Genomic DNA, 17,561 nt, shown 5'->3' with positions numbered 1-17,561 from the left:
TACAAAACACACTTTGTGAGAGAGAAACAACTGTACAGAAGAGACAGAAGAGTCAGGAGCGTGTGACAGCGGGTTTGTATGAAGCGCTTCCGCTCTGCGACGTCGTGACGTCATGTCCGTGAGGCTGGTGGCTGCTCGGGTTTCTTCACAGCGCCCTCTCAGAACGTCCCCGGTACTGCAGCTGTAAAAACATTACAACTCAGGCTGCATCTCATAATATAACAATTTTCAACAAAGCCAAACATAATCTAACAGATATGACGTGACACTACAGAGAAAGGCGGAGAGGTATTCATATGAGTGATATGCCTTGACTTGTCGTAGAATGAAATTAAAGAATAAAGCAAACTCTCTCTCTCTCGCTCTCTCTCTCTCTCGCTCTGTATCTCTCTTTTCTGTGCGTGTCACGTGTCCCTACTGGACGCTCCAGTTTGTTCTAACAAAGAAATGAAAGTGAAAGTAAAGTGATCCTCGGACTCCTGGAGGGACTGTCTGTAAGAAGGAGAAAAGGAGACCACCGATGAGCGACCATGGCTTTAATCCTCCAGATGCTCGTGTGCGCGTGCGTGTGTGCGGGTGAGTGTCAGTGTGCGGGGTCTCTGCGGGTCTGTGCGTTAACGAACAGAACAGCGTTTACCTGAATGGAATGACAGCTGCACGATACGACACCACTTTCACTTACAGAGTATTCTGAAAGTTACTTTCAACCTCGACGAATTAGAAATACGCGCACTGCTCGAATTTAGTATATTTTGTGTTTTGATCATAAGATCAGTAAAATGAGCAAAATAACATAAATGTTTGTTTGTTAATCCAAAGAGCTGTTATGAAAATGTACTCATTGAATTAAATATTATTTTTTTCACAAAAACTGAACAAGTTGAAATAAATTGCATTTGCTGTTTTCACGAACAGTTTGTGTTTATGATATTAGAACAATACTAAAGCCCATTGTTGTCTTGCCTATTATGGTGCAGCCCTGGTCAGCCAGGAGTTTCTTATAAGACTGTGTTGTGTGTGTTTTCTTTTCCCCTCAGGTGTGTGTTGTGTCTCTCAGATCTCATGGCTTCCCTGTCAGTTCACTGATGAACACGTGTTCCTGAATGCACAGGCATTCACTGAGACCGAGCTGCGGCCCAGACAGGTGGTCCTGCAGTTCGGTCAGCAGGGAGATCCTCCCATCAATCCTCACGCCGTCACCTTTCTGCTCACCGGTGAGTCTCTGCAATACGGGAAGCAGACGGAGAGCCGGCGGGTTTCTGAACGGTTTTTATCGTTTTTTGTTGCAGCATCGAAGCTGGACGTGCGTCGGTACCTGGAGGCGGCGGAGGCCGAGCAGCTGGAGTGTGAGCTGGCGAGGTACAGCACAGAGGGGATCCACGTCCGCTGGCCCGCCCTGGGAGCCCATGGCTACAACAACTGGTTCAGCTGCACCATCAGACACAGCAGGGGGCTTTTTACCGTCACCGGCTTCCTCAGACAGGCGTCCGACCAGCCGGCTCCGGGGCAGCAGGACTTCCGCAGCTGGCCTGAGATCCCCGATGGAGAGATCCTCGTCACCACAGGTGAACCAGAGAGAATCTATTCTGGGATATGTATAAACAAACATGGCAATAATAATAATAAAGGAAAGGTAAATGTATTTTTAGAGCACCGTTCAGACACAAAGGAATCCACACTGATTTGCGAAAAAAAAAAAAAACTTTTTTAAAACAAGTAATTAACTGTAATATGTTAAAACCTCCATCATTGTCTCCCACACCCTCCCGTCCTTTTATTTAGATCAAGTTTATTTTGCACTTTTCCCATATTGGTATTTTCCATCCCAAATCACCTGCAAATAGTTCGTCCTCTCGTCAGAGAACCCCACTGGCATCGTTCTCCCCAGAGGGTGATGAGGGAGGATAAAGATAAAGCAGATGATCCAGATGATTGGACAACAAACTGACTTTGGATCCTCATGTTGATGCTGTATTGCATTTTTATTTTTATAAATTTTTTTGTTATGTTTTTAGGTCCCGTTTACACGCCGTTTTCGAGTCATTACAAAGGCAAACAGCACCTACTAGTGGCCGTACATGAAAACGACTCTGTAGTGAGGTCTCTCTCCTGAACTTACAGCAGGTTCCTGTCTGTTTCCATAGTCGCCATGGTGATCAGGACACTGACCCCCACAGTGAGGGCCAGGCTGGGGTCCGAACAGAAGCTCCACTGCCACTTCGACGTTGACCACAAGGGGGCGAACTTCACCGCGGAGTGGCACTGGCAGAACCGAGGCGAGAGGCGTAAGCTGTTCAGCCACAGCAGCCGCTCGGGGCAGACGGAGGGCTCCGGGGTCCGCCTGAAGAGCCTCTCCGGAGGGGAAGCCTCCTACACCCTCCCCTTCTCCAAGACCAGCAGCGAGGGGACCTTCGTGTGTTCGGTGTCAGTGATGCCCATACTCGCGAGAGTGGATGTGAATCTGCGTATAGAAGGTGAGAGGTGAAGTGAAATATTGACGAGATTCAGAAACAAATAAGATGTGGCCAGTCTGTGTGGACAGATTTATCTTTAACACTAGCATAAAATGCTTCTGCACAGTTTGAGCACACCGATGGGTCGATGGTGGAGCTTTGTCAAACAGTTTTGTTTTCATTTTCCAATATAAGGTCACCAATTCAAGTCAAATACAGAAGAAGTCACAGCACAACACTGACCTTAAGTCACCAATCAATTTCAAATTCATGTTTTCCAATGTGAGTGAAATCCCAACGCTGACAGACCAGTTAGCAAGCAGAGCGTTAAAGCACATGGCAAACAAACGTCATATATTGCAGTTAAGTAGGTCCTCTATTTCCATCTATTTTACGTTTATAACTGCATTCGTTGAAATCTGAGAAAGAAAGTACATGTGGAAAGTGTGTGGATGATGATATTTCTATATTTCTGTGGATGGAAAAATTAATGCAATAAGGGAAAAAAAGAAAAAAACAACGTTTAGGATGCAGTAATGTCTTTCTTTCTCTTGTTGGACCAATTTGAACCAGATGCTGCTGCCTTCCTATTTTTGTTTGATCGCATATGCGTCTGCAGGTTCCACCAGCAGCATTTCTGAAGCATACGAGTTGTGGACTTTGTTGGCAAATTTGACTTACATGGTGTACATAATACTGATTCCAAACTCATATCGATAGTTTAATTCTAGAAACAATCAGGTTTAATGGTTATTTGGTGAAAACACAAGTGTTTGTCTTGAAACAAACCTGTAGAAAAAACACAAACATCGGGGGGGGATGACCCAAAAATCCAGTCAGCAAAGGCAACAAGTGCAACATTTCTGAGAGGCTTTCCCCTTCTTCCCCTCAGAACCTCCTCGGGTCTCCATCAACGTGGGACCGTCCCTATCCCTGCAGGAGGGCGAGGAGCTGAAGGTCGGTGTGTGACGCCGACAGCTACTTCCGCTGGATGTGGATTTCGCTTGGTCCGAGCAGGACCCGGCGGCCTAGGGTCAGAGGGTCGGCGCTCCGCTCCCCAGAAAGCTCCAGAACATTCTGCTGTCCAGCCACAGGCACAACGCCGACAAGACCTACACCATGTCCGGCCTTCTTCTACCTGCAGGCCTCGCTCAGGGACTCGGGGAAACAGTTTACATGCAGCGTGTCGTCCACGTGTCGCTGAGAGTTCCCATTAAGAAGAACTTCATCCTGACTGTTGAAGGTATACGAAGGCTGACAGTAACGCTGCGTTCCAGTGACTCTCAGGGCTTGGAAACCTGAGCTGCGTTTCTTAAGCGCCATGCTGCCTATGTTACCATGTACTGCCACCAGGTGGCAGTAGAGTTACACATGTGATCTTGTTTTCTGCTCAGAACGAGTCAGCTGGTTCACCATAGGTGTGGGTTTCACTTTGGCCACACTGTCCTCTGTGCTCGCTGTGATGCTGTGCTTCCTGTACTCAGGTGAGTTTAAAGGAACACATAAAAAAAAAAAAAAAAAAAAAACTTCCGACAGCTACAATTCTCATTTAACGATTCCATAAAACAATAACTGATTGATTTTCATCACATGCATCTCATAATCCTGAAATTCGCCCTAGAAAACTTTTTAAAAGTTCAGATTTACATTTAATAGAAGAGCTATAAGAACGATCAGATGCGTGGGGGTGAGATGTCTCTGTCATTTCAGTTGTTGATGTTCTGAAATGTATTTTTTATTTTCTTTACAGCAAAGAAGAAGTCAGTTGAGGTGAGATGACACATAATAACACGTTTTGCCTTCATTTCTCCATTGGAATCAGTTCAAACTAGAATTTATTTGTGTGTGTGTGCGTGTGTGTGTGTGTGTGTGTGTGTGTGTGTGTGTGTGTGTGTGTGTGTGTGTGTGTGTGTGTGTGTGTGTGTGTGTATTTGCTCTGAGCAGAAGAAACCCTACTGAAGTCCCACCAGCATCATCACTTCCTCGTCCATTTCTACTGTACAAACCTTCACCTGTGTGATTTTGGTGTCTGGGTGGGGTTATTTATTGGGGTTGATATGACACTGATTGTCACCACTTCATTTTCACACACGCACACACACACACACACACACACACACACACACACACACACTTTGGGAACCAGATGTTTTTGGATTAGGGAATCAGAGTACCTGGATTAAGCCCAACCACACAGAGAGGACATGCAAACTCCACACAGAACAATGCAGGTCTCCCTGCTATACTGAAATGTTTAAATTCCAAAAAAACCCAACAACAAACGTATTGGTCATTGCGATTTATGAAAAAAGATTTGGCTTTTCACTTGTTCGATACAAAGATATGGTTGATTTTCGGTCGGTTTCTATCGGCTTTCTTCTTGTGCCACAGTGACTTTGAAGAAGTAGAACCTGAAAGTCTTTGGAAATCTGAGCATTCAGGTCGTGTGATTGGTTAAATGAATCAGCCGTCAACGCAGGAGGATGAAGCAGTGAAATACAAACAGAAGATAAAAAAGTCCAGAACTGAAGAGGTGGAGTTCGATGTGGACGGTTCATGGTGTTTAATGTTAAGATTGAAAAGGACATTTCTAAATACATTCAGTTAAAGTGAGCCGTGCAGGGTTCCTAGAGGAAGTGACTGTCAGTACTTGACCTCACGGTAAGTTTACTACGTGAGATTACCCATCAGCCATCAGACTGTAATGTAGTAAGTACAGGGTAATTCAAATGGAGCATTTTACAGATTTTTCTTGTCTTTTTTTTTTTTTTTTAATTGGGACTGTGGATTGATTGAGAAGTATCTGTCTTTTGCAGAATTCTCAGGAATAAAACATTTTCTTCGTGGTTTGAAAATGGCTTCTCGCTTTCTTTTCCTGATGTTTTGGCAGATCTGGACATAAAGGGACTTCAGGTTTATCAGCATTTACAGACTTGTGTCTCCAAGGTGAACTAAAACTCCCTCCCTCACACCCTGTCGGGGACTCTGGCGTTCAATACGTCTAACGGCCTCCGGGGGGGGGGGATTCATTCTGCAGCCAGTAAAACAAATAATCAAAACACGCATGCAAATAAAAGAATAAAAATCTTTTACAAGCCTTTTTGAAAGATTGATCAGGTTTCTAATATGATCGATAGCAAAGGGTCAAATCACACCCAGAAATAAAATTAATCGGAAAACCTGTTTAATTTCCACTTTAAATGTTCACCAACCAGGTTGTTGCAACTCCTGAAATTGTTTATCAAGCAGTTTCTTTTGACTTCAGTCATACAATCCGTGTGTGTGTGTGTGTTTGTTCAGTGATACACTGGTGACGTATTCAGGGTGTATTCAGGATAGAAGATGGATGGACGGATACATTGAATTGAATAAAAAACCACAACAGGGATGATTTTGGTTTTTAGTCTAATTTACATCTGGAGAAACAAAACAAACAAAAAACTCCCAAGTTGGAGAACTGATGAGTTTGTCAGACAACAAACAAAAAAACCACAGAAGTGGAACAACAGGTTTCAACTGGATTCCTGAAATATACTCACACCTATTGTCAAAGCGAACCTGATCTTCTACCAGCTGGGGACAGACAATTAGATCATTCCTGCTGAAGTGACTCGAGCTGCAGCTCTCAGTGCCTCACTGGAAGGCGTGTGCCCCATTCCACCCCACATGCTGATCCAAAAGGGTTTCACAACAATTCCTGGTATGTCTTTGTTAGTCAAAGAGCTGGATGTCATGCCCCAGGGCTAGGTCACAGAGGGAGCCTGATGTCGGAGCACCTATGCTTTGAATGTGTCAACAACAAAAGAGAGCGATGACTTTTTAGAGGAAATGAAGGCGGCGACGATTACGAGACTCTGTTTGTGAGTCTGGCACAGTAATGTCCCAGGGATATGTCAATGAAAAATTAAAGATTGAAGTCTTGACACTTTTAGATTTTTTTTAAACTCATTGTTTATTACATTAATAAAGGGGAACATATATTTTGTGATAGCTGGATATTTGTTTATTCGTGACATTCTTTTCTGTTTGAAAAGAGGAATTAAGTTGGATTTTTTTTGTAATTCAAAGTTTTATTACATTTTCATGTATGTCATAAATAAACAGAATAAGATGGTCATATATATGTTTGACGCCCCTGCTCTAACATCAATTGTTCTCTTGTTTTGTAATTCATGTTATCACCACCCTATCTCAATAGTCTCTACTATATACACAATGTAATGAAGTTCTTAAATGTTAAATCTGACAGAAAATATAATCTAATGTAATGACAAAAGGCTCCATTGAAGAGAAAACATTCCCCAGTTGGATGGCTTCATTCCACACAAACACTTTCTCAGCCTCGAGTTTGTACATACAGGTACATTTATTAACCTGCCTGTCGTGTTTATTGTGTCATTCTGCTTCTTTCTCCTCTTCTCACGGGTCTAATTCAATTTCCTCTCATTCTGCCTTCGTTGAAATGAAAAAACGCAAACTGATATTTGAAGCTTTTATTTATACGCAGGTCATGACATCTCATAGCCCATTCATTCCTGCAATTTGGTTTTAAAAACAAAACATCTTTTCACAGACTGAAATATTCCTTGTGTGTGTTACTCCTAATTATGATGCGTATAGCTGAAACCCATTGAAAGCGTAGATTTCAGACTCATACCTATGTTCCTTTTAAATGGTGCAACTACATAGTGGTGTGCAATTAAATCCTAAAACCAGCCAACATGAATAGTTGAGACACACGTTCACTCTGTGCCAACTGGTTGTGATTGTGTGATTGCTCACCACGTGATCCCGACATGCAAATCAAGCAGCAAAGGTTTGTATTTAACTCCGAATGCATCTTGAGGAACCTGCTGTGCAGCTCAAACGAGCAGGGAATTACAAGTGCACAACGATGAGTTTCATCTTCAAGATACTTTTTCACTTGTGTCTGTACACAGGTGAGTAATCTCACTTTTTTTTTCTTTTTTTTTTAACATTAAGTTGTGGCCTTTTCCGTTTTGCTAAACTGAAAAGTGATGAATGGAATGATGAAGTATCCTGACCTTCACTCTCCCTGACCTGACAGCGAAATGCCATTTTCCACATAAATACGAGTCTTTAGGACAAACATGCAGTTTCAGTCAATGTTGAGTATCTATGACACATTTGTTGGTGTTTTATTTGGGTAGGGGGGTTCACACGAAAGAAAAGAAAATGTGTTTCCTGCTGAAATACTGCTGCGTACTCAGATGACTTCTTTGTATGGTGATTCAGATCAATGGAACTAATTGTTTGATTCTCTACTTGAATAGATAGAGTGAGCTTTGTTCACTGTGTCCACGTCACATTATCGAGAAACACCACTGAAAATAATTTGCTAGATATTACATTGTTTTATCTTCACGGCAGATTTCAGGAAATGCTTGAGATTAAAAGCTGTGTGGTGGTCAAAGTTTATGTCATTTTTAAACATTTCAACAAGAAGAACAATAGCAGTTAAAGGTTAAAATAGAAAAAAAAGAAGGGCCGAGGAAAAAATGTTGCATATGTGCATGAGAGCTTCAGGATTCTTAATAATGTTTCAGTCACTCAAGGTTTGTTGCCTGAAGGGCGTCAACGAGCTGATGTGTTTTTAAAACACCAAAGCTTCTTCTCATTGAAATGTGCTATTAGATCATGGGGTTGTACATCGGTATTGCTTCAGCTTGTTCCTTTACCTTGGACGGTGTCAGCTACACGAGACGCTCGGCTGGTTTGACGCCACATCGTGTGGGTGTCTGGTAGTAGAGCAAAAAAACCCAGGAACTGCTCCAGCTCTTTAGTCGAAATGTAGTTTTGGGGGTTGTCATGGGTCTCACAGGAGTATTTAGATTTGACTGGTCTCCCTGACGCTAATTCATGGACATCTTCGGAGAAAAGCAGCTTGACGCTTTGTCGAGGCGGTAGAATTCTGTTCTGCGGAGGGTAAAAGGGGAACATTTGGTCATTAGGGTTTAAGGGTTTCATTCAGTTTGTTTGGTTCGCGGTAAACTATGGCTCATCATGTTCATAGAGATAAACATTTGATGCAGAATGTTTACAGGTGCACACACTCTTTGGTTTGGTGTATTTTTTAATTGTCTAGAATAATTGAGACGTTTCGTGTTTCAAGCCCCAAGATGTCAGCTTTGTGTGTATTGACAGATTGTTTTAACTTTTTAATTTGTTCCCAGGTGTACACTGTTCCAACCACATACTTTCTCTGAACTGCAAGCTCTATGTCCAAGAATTGCTTACGGATAACAATGGACAACATGAAGTCAGAGTCACCCAGAGAGCTGTAACTCTGCTGTTTGGCCTAAAAGAAGAGGCCCCTGTGATTCCAGATGCCATCATCTTCCTGGTCAACGGTGAGCCACTGCAGCCGGCAGACAGACAAGACGGGACGCCGCTGATTTACTGGTTTACTGGTTTCTCTTGTGTTGTAGGAACTAACCTGGACTTGCGGTTGTACTTGGAGGAAAAAGATGCAGACTACCGGCACTGTGAGCTGCATCGCTACAATACCAACGGCGTTCATGCCCTGTGGCCTCTTCAAAAGACCCAGGACTATAACTACTGGTACAACTGCACCATCAAACACAGACTTTTCACTGCGACCACCTTCCTCAGACAACCGTTCAAAAACTCTGCTCCAGGAGAGGATAACGCTTGGCCCGTTCTCAAGGATGGAGACATCCTCCCCACAACAGGTAAAAGACAAGAGACCGGATTTACTACGATCCTGCATAAAGGGACACAAGCAGATTAAGCTTTTCAGCTTTGCAAGTGGTCCACTGACGATAACAGTCGACCAAACTCGGCTCAGCCTTCAGCAGACACAGTGATGTTTCTGCAGTTTCTGAAAAGGCTTTCTGTAAAAAAAAAAAAAAAGAAAAAGAAAAAAGATAGAAATCAGTGTTATATTGAAATTAGCAACCAAAATGTGTGGGGGAGCCGGCCAGGGAAATGCTTCTCAATAAAAATAATAGCTGCTGAAGGCTGAGCTGATTCATGTCCTCTTTTCAAACACGGGTTGTGTGTAGAGCTTCAAGATTCATCAAGAAGACACTATTGCGGAAATAGCAAAAAGAGGAGTTGGCAGTTTGTGGAAAGCTGCTTTAAAAAAAATGTTTAACTTTTTTTTTAAAAGCACAGCCTTGAAATGGTTAAATCAGTGCAAAAATCTGCTTTTATGTCATTTTTCTATAAAACATTTCCCCCTGTCCTGAGACCCTGGTGGAAAAAGCAAAACTGCTTTCTGTAATTAAATGAATAACTAAATAAATATGAGACAAAGTTAAAGTTTAAGGTACAACATAGATAATATCTTACAGAAGTCAGCAAACAAAAGTTGAGGGGAAGACCCTTCTCTACAAACGCAGCAGCGTCTCTGCTGAAGACTGAGACTCACCTTTTCAAACACCATGAAAACTATTTAAAAACATGTGACACACTGACACATCAATCATTCAGCCACCCAGTACCTCCACCTGGAACATGTGCTGATATTCCAGGTCCAAGGAGGAAAATAAATGACGCTTCCCATTATGTGTGTTTGTGCATAAAATCAGTGTATCCATCCATCTTCCGTGCTGCTTTATCCATCTCCATGTTGCACCGGTAGAGCAAAGGTTAAAGACAGTGGGACACGTCGGGGGGGGGGGGGGGTCGCCGGTCCACCGCAGGACAGTCACGCTCACGCCGGAGCGCTAACCGCTACTCCACCGTGCACTGTGGTCTGTCTTTGTTTCCACAGTTGCCCTGGTCGTGAAAACCAACACTCCAAAAGTGAAATCACCACTGGGGACCCAAACAAAGCTGGACTGCCAGTTTGCGATTGACTATGAGGGAGCAGACTACACTGTGGAGTGGTTCTCGTACGGCAACGGACAGAGGAATCAGCTCTTCAGCCACAGCCACGGCCCAGGATTGACTCAGGGGACCGGCGTCGATCTGAAGGCCCTTGAAAAAGGAGACGCCTCCTACGACCTACCTGCTGCCGATAAAGGAAGCCAGCAGACCTTTGTTTGTTCAGTGTCTGTGAAGCCGTTGGTCGCAACTGTGAACATAGATTGGACCATTGAAGGTAAAAAAAAAAAAAAAATTTAAACACATTTTGTACATCAGGAATACCTACATGTGTTTACGTGGGCTAACATTTAAATATATTGTTGGTGCTAAATTTAAGAGATCTATTTGGTAAGATTGTTGGTAGCTTCTGTGCAACCTTTTTATTTGCTTGACTTTTAATTATTCCAACCAGAACTTACCTCTGACTTCAGAGAGACAGTCGACGTTTTGACAGTTCAGATGTTGACTTTGTCAGAAATTAGCGTACTTTTTAAATTTTTTATAACTTACTTTCAAAGTAGATGCCGAGTCAGCAAATAATTGCTGAAGAATATCAAACTTTGGGGATATAAAAGTTCTTGGTTAATCTTTGTTGCCAAGAAATATATAAGTTGTGATAACCTCATTCTCAATTCCTCTCTTTCTTAAGTGCGGCCTAAAGTATCCATAAACGTGGAAAGCCTACTCTTGTTGGTGGAGAACGGTCCAAAAACATCTATCACCTGCACAGCAGAGGACTTCTACCCCGAGAACGCAGAGATACTTTGGACTCAGATCAAATCGTCGGGCCTGAGCAGCCTGGGCCGTGGTCCCGTCCCGGCTATTGTCAGCAAGAACGTCCGGGTGGTCGGATCCCAGGAGAACGGCACCCTCTCCATGTTTTCCAACCTCGACCTCCATCCTTCCGTGAAGGACTCGGGGACACAGTTCACCTGCAGTGTCTTCCACCAGTCCCTGATGGTGCCCATCAAAAGGAGCTTCATCATATATGTGGAAGGTAATTGGAGTTCTTGGTATTTCTACTGCAGCATGTGTGAACCGTCAGCTGGTGGCAGCAAGGAGTACATGCGTGGCGTGTTTTTCTCTGCTCAGAGCGAGCCACGGCAGTGTCATTCCTCACCATCGTCGTCGTCACAGTGCTCGTGTCAGTCCTTCTCTATTTCGTATACAGGCCACGTTCAGGTAAGCGCATCGCAGATCCGTCTTCAGGCACATGTAAAGCTTACATTAGTGTGTCACTGGACACTGTGGGCAATATGGCCAATCAACATAGAAGCCATCAACATAGAAAACCCAAGGTTCTAAGAATGGTCACAGAATGACAGTTCATATTGTGATCAGAGGAAGTGGGCGAAATGCCAATATCATCTCCTGAATTCCACTGCTTCAGAATTTAATAATTCTGTGGATAGAAAAGTGACTAAATCACCACAAATTAGTTAGTTCAATAACGGAGAATAATGGAGAAACATCAACATAAAGAAATGTGTATGAGAATCCCTGAAATATGTTTATAGTACTTATCATTTGTTTCTCCACAGCAAGAAGACTGACGTCCCGGGTACGATCGAATGAATATATTTAATGAGTATGAATATCTACATATTCATATATATATATATATATATATTAAAACAGTCTCATTAATACGTATTAGTACTATTGTTTACATGTTTGCATCTGCTTCTGTCTGTCTTTAACAGGTGCCTACTCATTGGAAATGGTTTCATGAAAAGAGCCTCGCCCGGACAGAGTGAAAGAAGTAAAGAAGATGCTCTTTCAGCCTTTTTCTTCCATCGCTCACCTTTTCCTCCTACCTCTTTCATTTTTTTTTTTTACCTCTGTCAGGGCGTCTATGTTTTCAATGATGCGGGTTTGGTGGATTGTTGGTGAGCGGATCCAGAAGCTGGAAAGGGGAAATTGTGCTGTAAGATGGATTTGGTGTTTTGGTGAATGATTTTCTTCTTTTTTTGCCAGTGGATCACTGTAGTTACTACGATTGCAAGGGCTTTCAGTAGTATTTTCTCTGATCTGATTCACTAAAAGATCACAAGGAAGCCGAACTGTGGCAGACACACCCACTGCCACCAATGTAGTTTTTTTTTGTATGTTTCTCCCAAACCTGATGTTTCTTTGATGGATTGATGGTGAAAGGCGATGTTATGATGAGTCGAAGTGTGCAAGCTTTATTGAATAAAAACAATGAAAGATTAAGATTTCATGGTTTCCATCAGCACATGGATGCATGCACACAGGAAAATGACATAATAAACCTGCTGAGTGAGTGTACTCAAGCCCTCCATCTCTCTGTGGGCTACGTCACATTTCTCCATTAACATTACACACTAAACGCTGATAAACTCTCTTTCGTCCACCTCTTAATTATGCCCCCCCGGAAACGCCTGCTCACATATGTTTCCGCCTGAGACAGTACTGTCTCTGGGGGTAGGAACTAAATTTAATATCGTGAAAAAATGAATAAGCACTGCTAACGTGATGCAGTAACAATGGGTACATTCAATTATTATTCCGATATATTGACACATTGGCCCAGGCAATACAGTAATCACAATGAAAAGCTTGTATCTGATATTCAAAAGACCATTGAATAAGAAATATGAGAAATAATCTTCAATTCAGTTAATAAAAAAAAAAAATTGTGATCACCGATTCGTAATAGATTTTGTTGCTCCTTCAATCAAACTATACAATCTTTCTGTCATAGCTCAGAACAAAGAAAATGAGAAAAGGAAAAATGCCTGTTGGTAGGTTGTCAGTAACTCTCTAATGCTACTGGATATCATTTCAGTGAAGATATGAATTATGGGGTCAGATGTGTGGGGAAATAAATAAAACAGGCAGACGCAGATTAAGGAAAAAACATTTTGACATTCATCACAACATTTATTGTTCACTCAAAGCGTAAACAGACAAACAACCACACACACTCACATTTAGGGGCAATTAGTGTCACCAATTAACCTCAGGTGCAGGTTTTCGGACTAGGAACCGAATCTCAATCACATTGCATCTCTTCTGCCTTCATCAGCCAGGGAAGTTTTTGTTTAAGACATTCATAATTTACATATTAAAGTAAAATCAAACTCTAACTAACAGAAACCACACAAAAAATACAAAATAAACCCACACACCAATGAAAACATACGAGTCCCTGGTAGAGGTAAAAAGTGGGAGTTGGTAGGAGCAAAGTCGAGGCTCTTCCTCCACTGCGACTGGATGAGGCTCTTTTCAGGTCCCAATCAGTAGGGCAGCCTCTGCTCAGGACAGAGACATCACAGCCATGCAGATTTGAACCTGTAATCAGTATTAACACGTGTTTAACAGTTTAGTTAAGTATATGTGTGTTTGTGTCACCGTACCCGGGACCGCCGTCTTCTTGCTGTGGAGAAACAAATGATAATTACTCTTAATGTGTTTTAGTGATGCTCATACACATGCATTTATGTTGATGTTACATCTGATCAGGATCGATTACAAAGATTGTACTGGACTGACTGGATTGTGGTGATTTAGTAACTTCTATATACACAGATTCATACAAATCTGAAGCATCTGAATTCAGGAGATGATATTGGCCTTTCGCCCAATTCCTGTGATCACAATATGAACTGTCATTCTGTGACCAGAAAGGCCGGAATTACTTTTTATTCTTAGAACCATGGGTCTCTATGTTGATGGTTTCTATGTTAATCTTACCTGAACACATCTTGTGTATCATGTACAGAAGGGCTGAGATTATGATTGTGGTGAACAATGTAGAGAAGATCAACAGCTGTTGATTCGGATCTGAGCAAAGAAAACAGACAAAACATGTTTCTTTGCTGCCACCAGGTGGTCACTCATGTGTAGAACAGTGTGAAAATTGAAATCTCTTACTTGGGCTGTTCAAAAAAATCGATTTCATTGAATAATGGAATTTGCGGCTAAAAAGATTTATATATTACAAATTCGAGTCCTCCACAGTTTTTTTGGGGCTTTTTTCCCTTCTGTTCTAACATTTCTTGTGGCTTTCAGAAGTTGCTGTTGCACTTTTGCAGAAAAGCTTGAATTTGTGGAATGACTGAGCCTCCTTTAGTTTTTATTTTGGGATTGTTTATATGTATTTTAACTCTGAGGACAATCACAGCATTAAATTTGCACTTTTGACAATATATCTAATGTCTGCAGTAATTTTTAAGTATATTGAGAAAAAAAAATCTAAAATCGAATTGAAAAGCACATTTTTCTTTAAAAAAATTTTTTAATTTATTTATTTTTGCCCAGCCCAACTTCTTACCTTCAACTTGTATTATGATGCTCATTCTGATAGGCACCCTCAGGGACTGGTGGAAGACACTGCATATATACATTGTCCCTGAGTCCTTCACTGAAGGGCGGATGTTGATGTAAGCATCCAAAGACACAGTGCCGTCGTTGTTACTCATGTGGCTGGAGTGAGTCTTGTTGAGAACATCAGGGTCGATCTGACTTGATGCTGTTGGTTTGTACCAATACCAAATCATCTTTACATCCTGGGGGTAGTAGTGATCTGCTCGACATTCAATCCTTTTAACTTCACCCTCCTTCATTGAGAGCACCGGAGGCACATTAAGGAAAACTTTAGGTTTCTCTTAAGAGAAAAAGGGAGAGAATAAAATACAATTTTGCAAAATGATCACAATTCATATATTAGAACTGAATACATTGCGATGTTTAATATTTTTTTTACCTTCAATGGTCCAATCTATGTTCACAGTTGCGACCAACGGCTTCACGGACACTGAACAAACAAAGGTCTGCTGGCTTCCTTTATCGGCAGCAGGTAGGTCGTAGGAGGCGTCTCCTTTTTCAAGGGCCTTCAGATTGACGCCGGTCCCCTGAGTCAATCCTGAGCGGCGGCTGTGGCTGAAGAGCTGATTCCTCTGTCCGTTGCCATACGAGAACCACTCCACAGTGTAGTCCGCTCCCTCATGGTCAATCGCAAACTGGCAGTCCAGCTTTGTTTGGGTCCCCAGTGCTGATTTCACTTCTGGAGTGTTGGTTTTCACGACCAGGGCAACTGTGGAAACAAAGACAGACCACAGTGCACGGTGGGGTAGCGGTTAGCGAGAACAACACCAGTTTGAGTCTTGGTGGTTCATTCTGTGTGACGTTTGCATGTTCTCCAGGCACGTGTGTGCAAATTTTCTCCAGGTACAGTCCAAGAAAACCAAGAGTTTGAAGTGTGTAATGTATATATGTACATACCTATTGTGGTGAGGACTTCTCCATCCTTGATCACAGCCCAGTTGTGGTAGTCATGCCGTCCTGGAGCAGGGTTTGTGGACGGTTGTCTGAGGAAGCTGGTCACAGTGAAAAGACTGTGTCTGATAATGCAGTTGTACCAGTAGTTATAGCCATGAGTTTCTTGGAGAGGCCACTGGACATGAACACCGTTAGTACTGTGTCGATGCAGTTCACACGCCAGCTGGTCTTCATCTGCTTTCCCCAAGTACAACCGCAAGTCCAGGCTACTTCCTACAACACAAGAGGAACCAGTAAACCAGTAAACCAGCGGCGTCCCGTCTCATTCGTCTGCAGGCTGCAGCAACTCACCGGTGAGCAGGAAAGTGACGGTGTCTGGTTTGACAGGAGCGTCTCCTTTTTGACCGAACTGCAGAATAACATCCTTGTGGCTGATATCGATGTCATGTGTTCCATTATTTAGAAATGATTTCTGGTCAGAGAACTTACAGTTCAGAGCACGTATGTCGCTGACACACTGCACAGCTGGAATAAAATAAATAAATAGTTATAAATACAGGACTGACATTTCAGCGGTCCTAAACAATTAAAAAATATACTAAACCAGATGCATAAACATTATAAATTAAATGTTTACCTCTGTTAACATGGTGGTCCATTTTCTGCCAACTGAGCAAAGTCAATGACACAATGACCTGAGTTGTTATAGAATATGTGATAAAAATCCCAAATGTTTAACCCAAAATGTGTGTAACTGGTATTAAATATATATATATATATATAAATTGTATATAGATATATGTATAAACAAATAGTCCAAACCTTTAGAAGTCATTATTTCAGTGTCATTGAAGCAGTTCAAGTTCAAGTCCAAACAATGAATCATTGACTCACTTTATGATGTAACACAATTATTATATTATGAGGGGGATAATATTTTGCCAACCTCATAATGTAATATTAAAGTTTTTTAAGTTTTGCGCTCAGCATCTTGTTATTATTGAACATTTATTACATTATTAAAGTTTTTTAAATTACATTTTGGGCTCAGCTCTTTCTTGTCATTGTTCCATGTAAAATGTCAGACACACTAAATTCCCCCCGTTAAACTATGTAGCTGAATTCTGCTGATGGCTGAAATGTTTAAAATTATGTGTTGTTCTATAATGTGGTGTGCACAATGTGAACAAAGCTCATGCTAAATATGTCAGTATTTCAGGAAATGATTCCAAGAAGAGGCTGATTTGTTGTCGGTTGACAAAGTGAAGTAAAAAATAAACTGGAAACAATGTCAAAGACACTCACTCACCTGTGTACAGACATAAATGAAGAAGTGTCTTAAAACCCATCGTTGTAACGAGTAAGTCCTTGCTTGTTTTTCCCAGTTGGAGCTGCAGAGCAAGTCTGTCAGGAAACTTTCACTTTCATTTCATAGTTTAATATCCTCTTGATTTGCCTTTTGCTCCGATCACGTGACGAGCCGGTACAGCGGACAAACTGAATTGTGTGTGTGTGTGTGTGTGTGTGTGCGCGTGCGCGTGCGCGTGCGTGTGTGTGTGTTTTCTGGTTTTGTGATTCATTTGGCCTTATTATGCACATTCAGGTCTTTCTTTCACGCCCAAACACCGAATGAACAGAGATTCACAAATTGCAGGGTTTATACTCAACCAGATCGTTTGCCAAAGTACACAAAAGGTATTAGAAGTTCTCATCCCAAAGGTCCAAGAAGAATTCCAATTAATGAAAAACATCTTTCCCGAAACTGGAAGTGGCAACAATGTTTAGATCCAAAACCATTCAAATAATTTATGAACAGATTTTGTGGCCTCCTGAAGTGTAATGCTTCCAGCTTTAGCTGTTTTTAAAGTTAAAACCAGGAAGACTTTATGAAAAGAGAAGAAAGAGTACTTGATTGTTGTTATTTTTTTGTCAGATGTCTTTAAATCAAAGCTTAACAGCATCATTTGATGCTAAAGGGTTGAAAAAGGGTTGAAAAAGATCTGCTTCCAA

At 41.8% G+C, this 17,561-nt stretch overlaps 2 protein-coding genes and 1 pseudogene across 3 annotated transcripts; 2 read left to right on the top strand and 1 right to left on the bottom strand.

Moving 5' to 3' along the window:
• The first annotated feature begins 458 nt into the window (after positions 1-458).
• Positions 459-5,294, top strand: LOC308140797 (tapasin-related protein-like; annotated as a pseudogene). The gene is made up of 8 exons (XR_013937245.1): positions 459-576; positions 1,038-1,214; positions 1,290-1,565; positions 2,145-2,474; positions 3,346-3,696; positions 3,848-3,937; positions 4,204-4,223; positions 4,398-5,294. The product of XR_013937245.1 is annotated as a tapasin-related protein-like (transcript).
• A 2,026-nt stretch (positions 5,295-7,320) lies between these two features.
• Positions 7,321-12,482, top strand: LOC308139390 (uncharacterized protein). The gene is made up of 8 exons (XM_080508831.1): positions 7,321-7,393; positions 8,648-8,824; positions 8,903-9,166; positions 10,213-10,542; positions 10,957-11,304; positions 11,400-11,489; positions 11,849-11,895; positions 12,011-12,482. Exons 1-7 carry the CDS (start codon positions 7,348-7,350, stop codon positions 11,890-11,892), a joined length of 1,299 nt encoding a protein of 432 aa, XP_080364957.1. The 5' UTR covers positions 7,321-7,347; the 3' UTR covers positions 11,893-11,895; positions 12,011-12,482.
• A 778-nt stretch (positions 12,483-13,260) lies between these two features.
• LOC308135144 (tapasin-like) lies at positions 13,261-16,948 on the bottom strand. Its single transcript, XM_080503019.1, has 8 exons — positions 16,861-16,948; positions 15,903-16,076; positions 15,555-15,824; positions 15,037-15,366; positions 14,605-14,937; positions 14,025-14,114; positions 13,688-13,707; positions 13,261-13,582 (listed from the first exon to the last, which is right to left on the bottom strand). The coding sequence occupies exons 1-8, from the start codon at positions 16,898-16,900 to the stop codon at positions 13,568-13,570; spliced, it is 1,272 nt and encodes a 423-aa protein (XP_080359145.1). The 5' UTR covers positions 16,901-16,948; the 3' UTR covers positions 13,261-13,567.
• Between the last annotated feature and the right edge of the window lie 613 nt (positions 16,949-17,561).

Source organism: Blennius ocellaris (genome assembly GCF_963422515.1).
Source record: "Blennius ocellaris genome assembly, chromosome: 2".
NCBI lineage: Eukaryota > Metazoa > Chordata > Actinopteri > Blenniiformes > Blenniidae > Blennius > Blennius ocellaris.
This window is presented reverse-complemented; position numbering and strand designations above follow the sequence as displayed.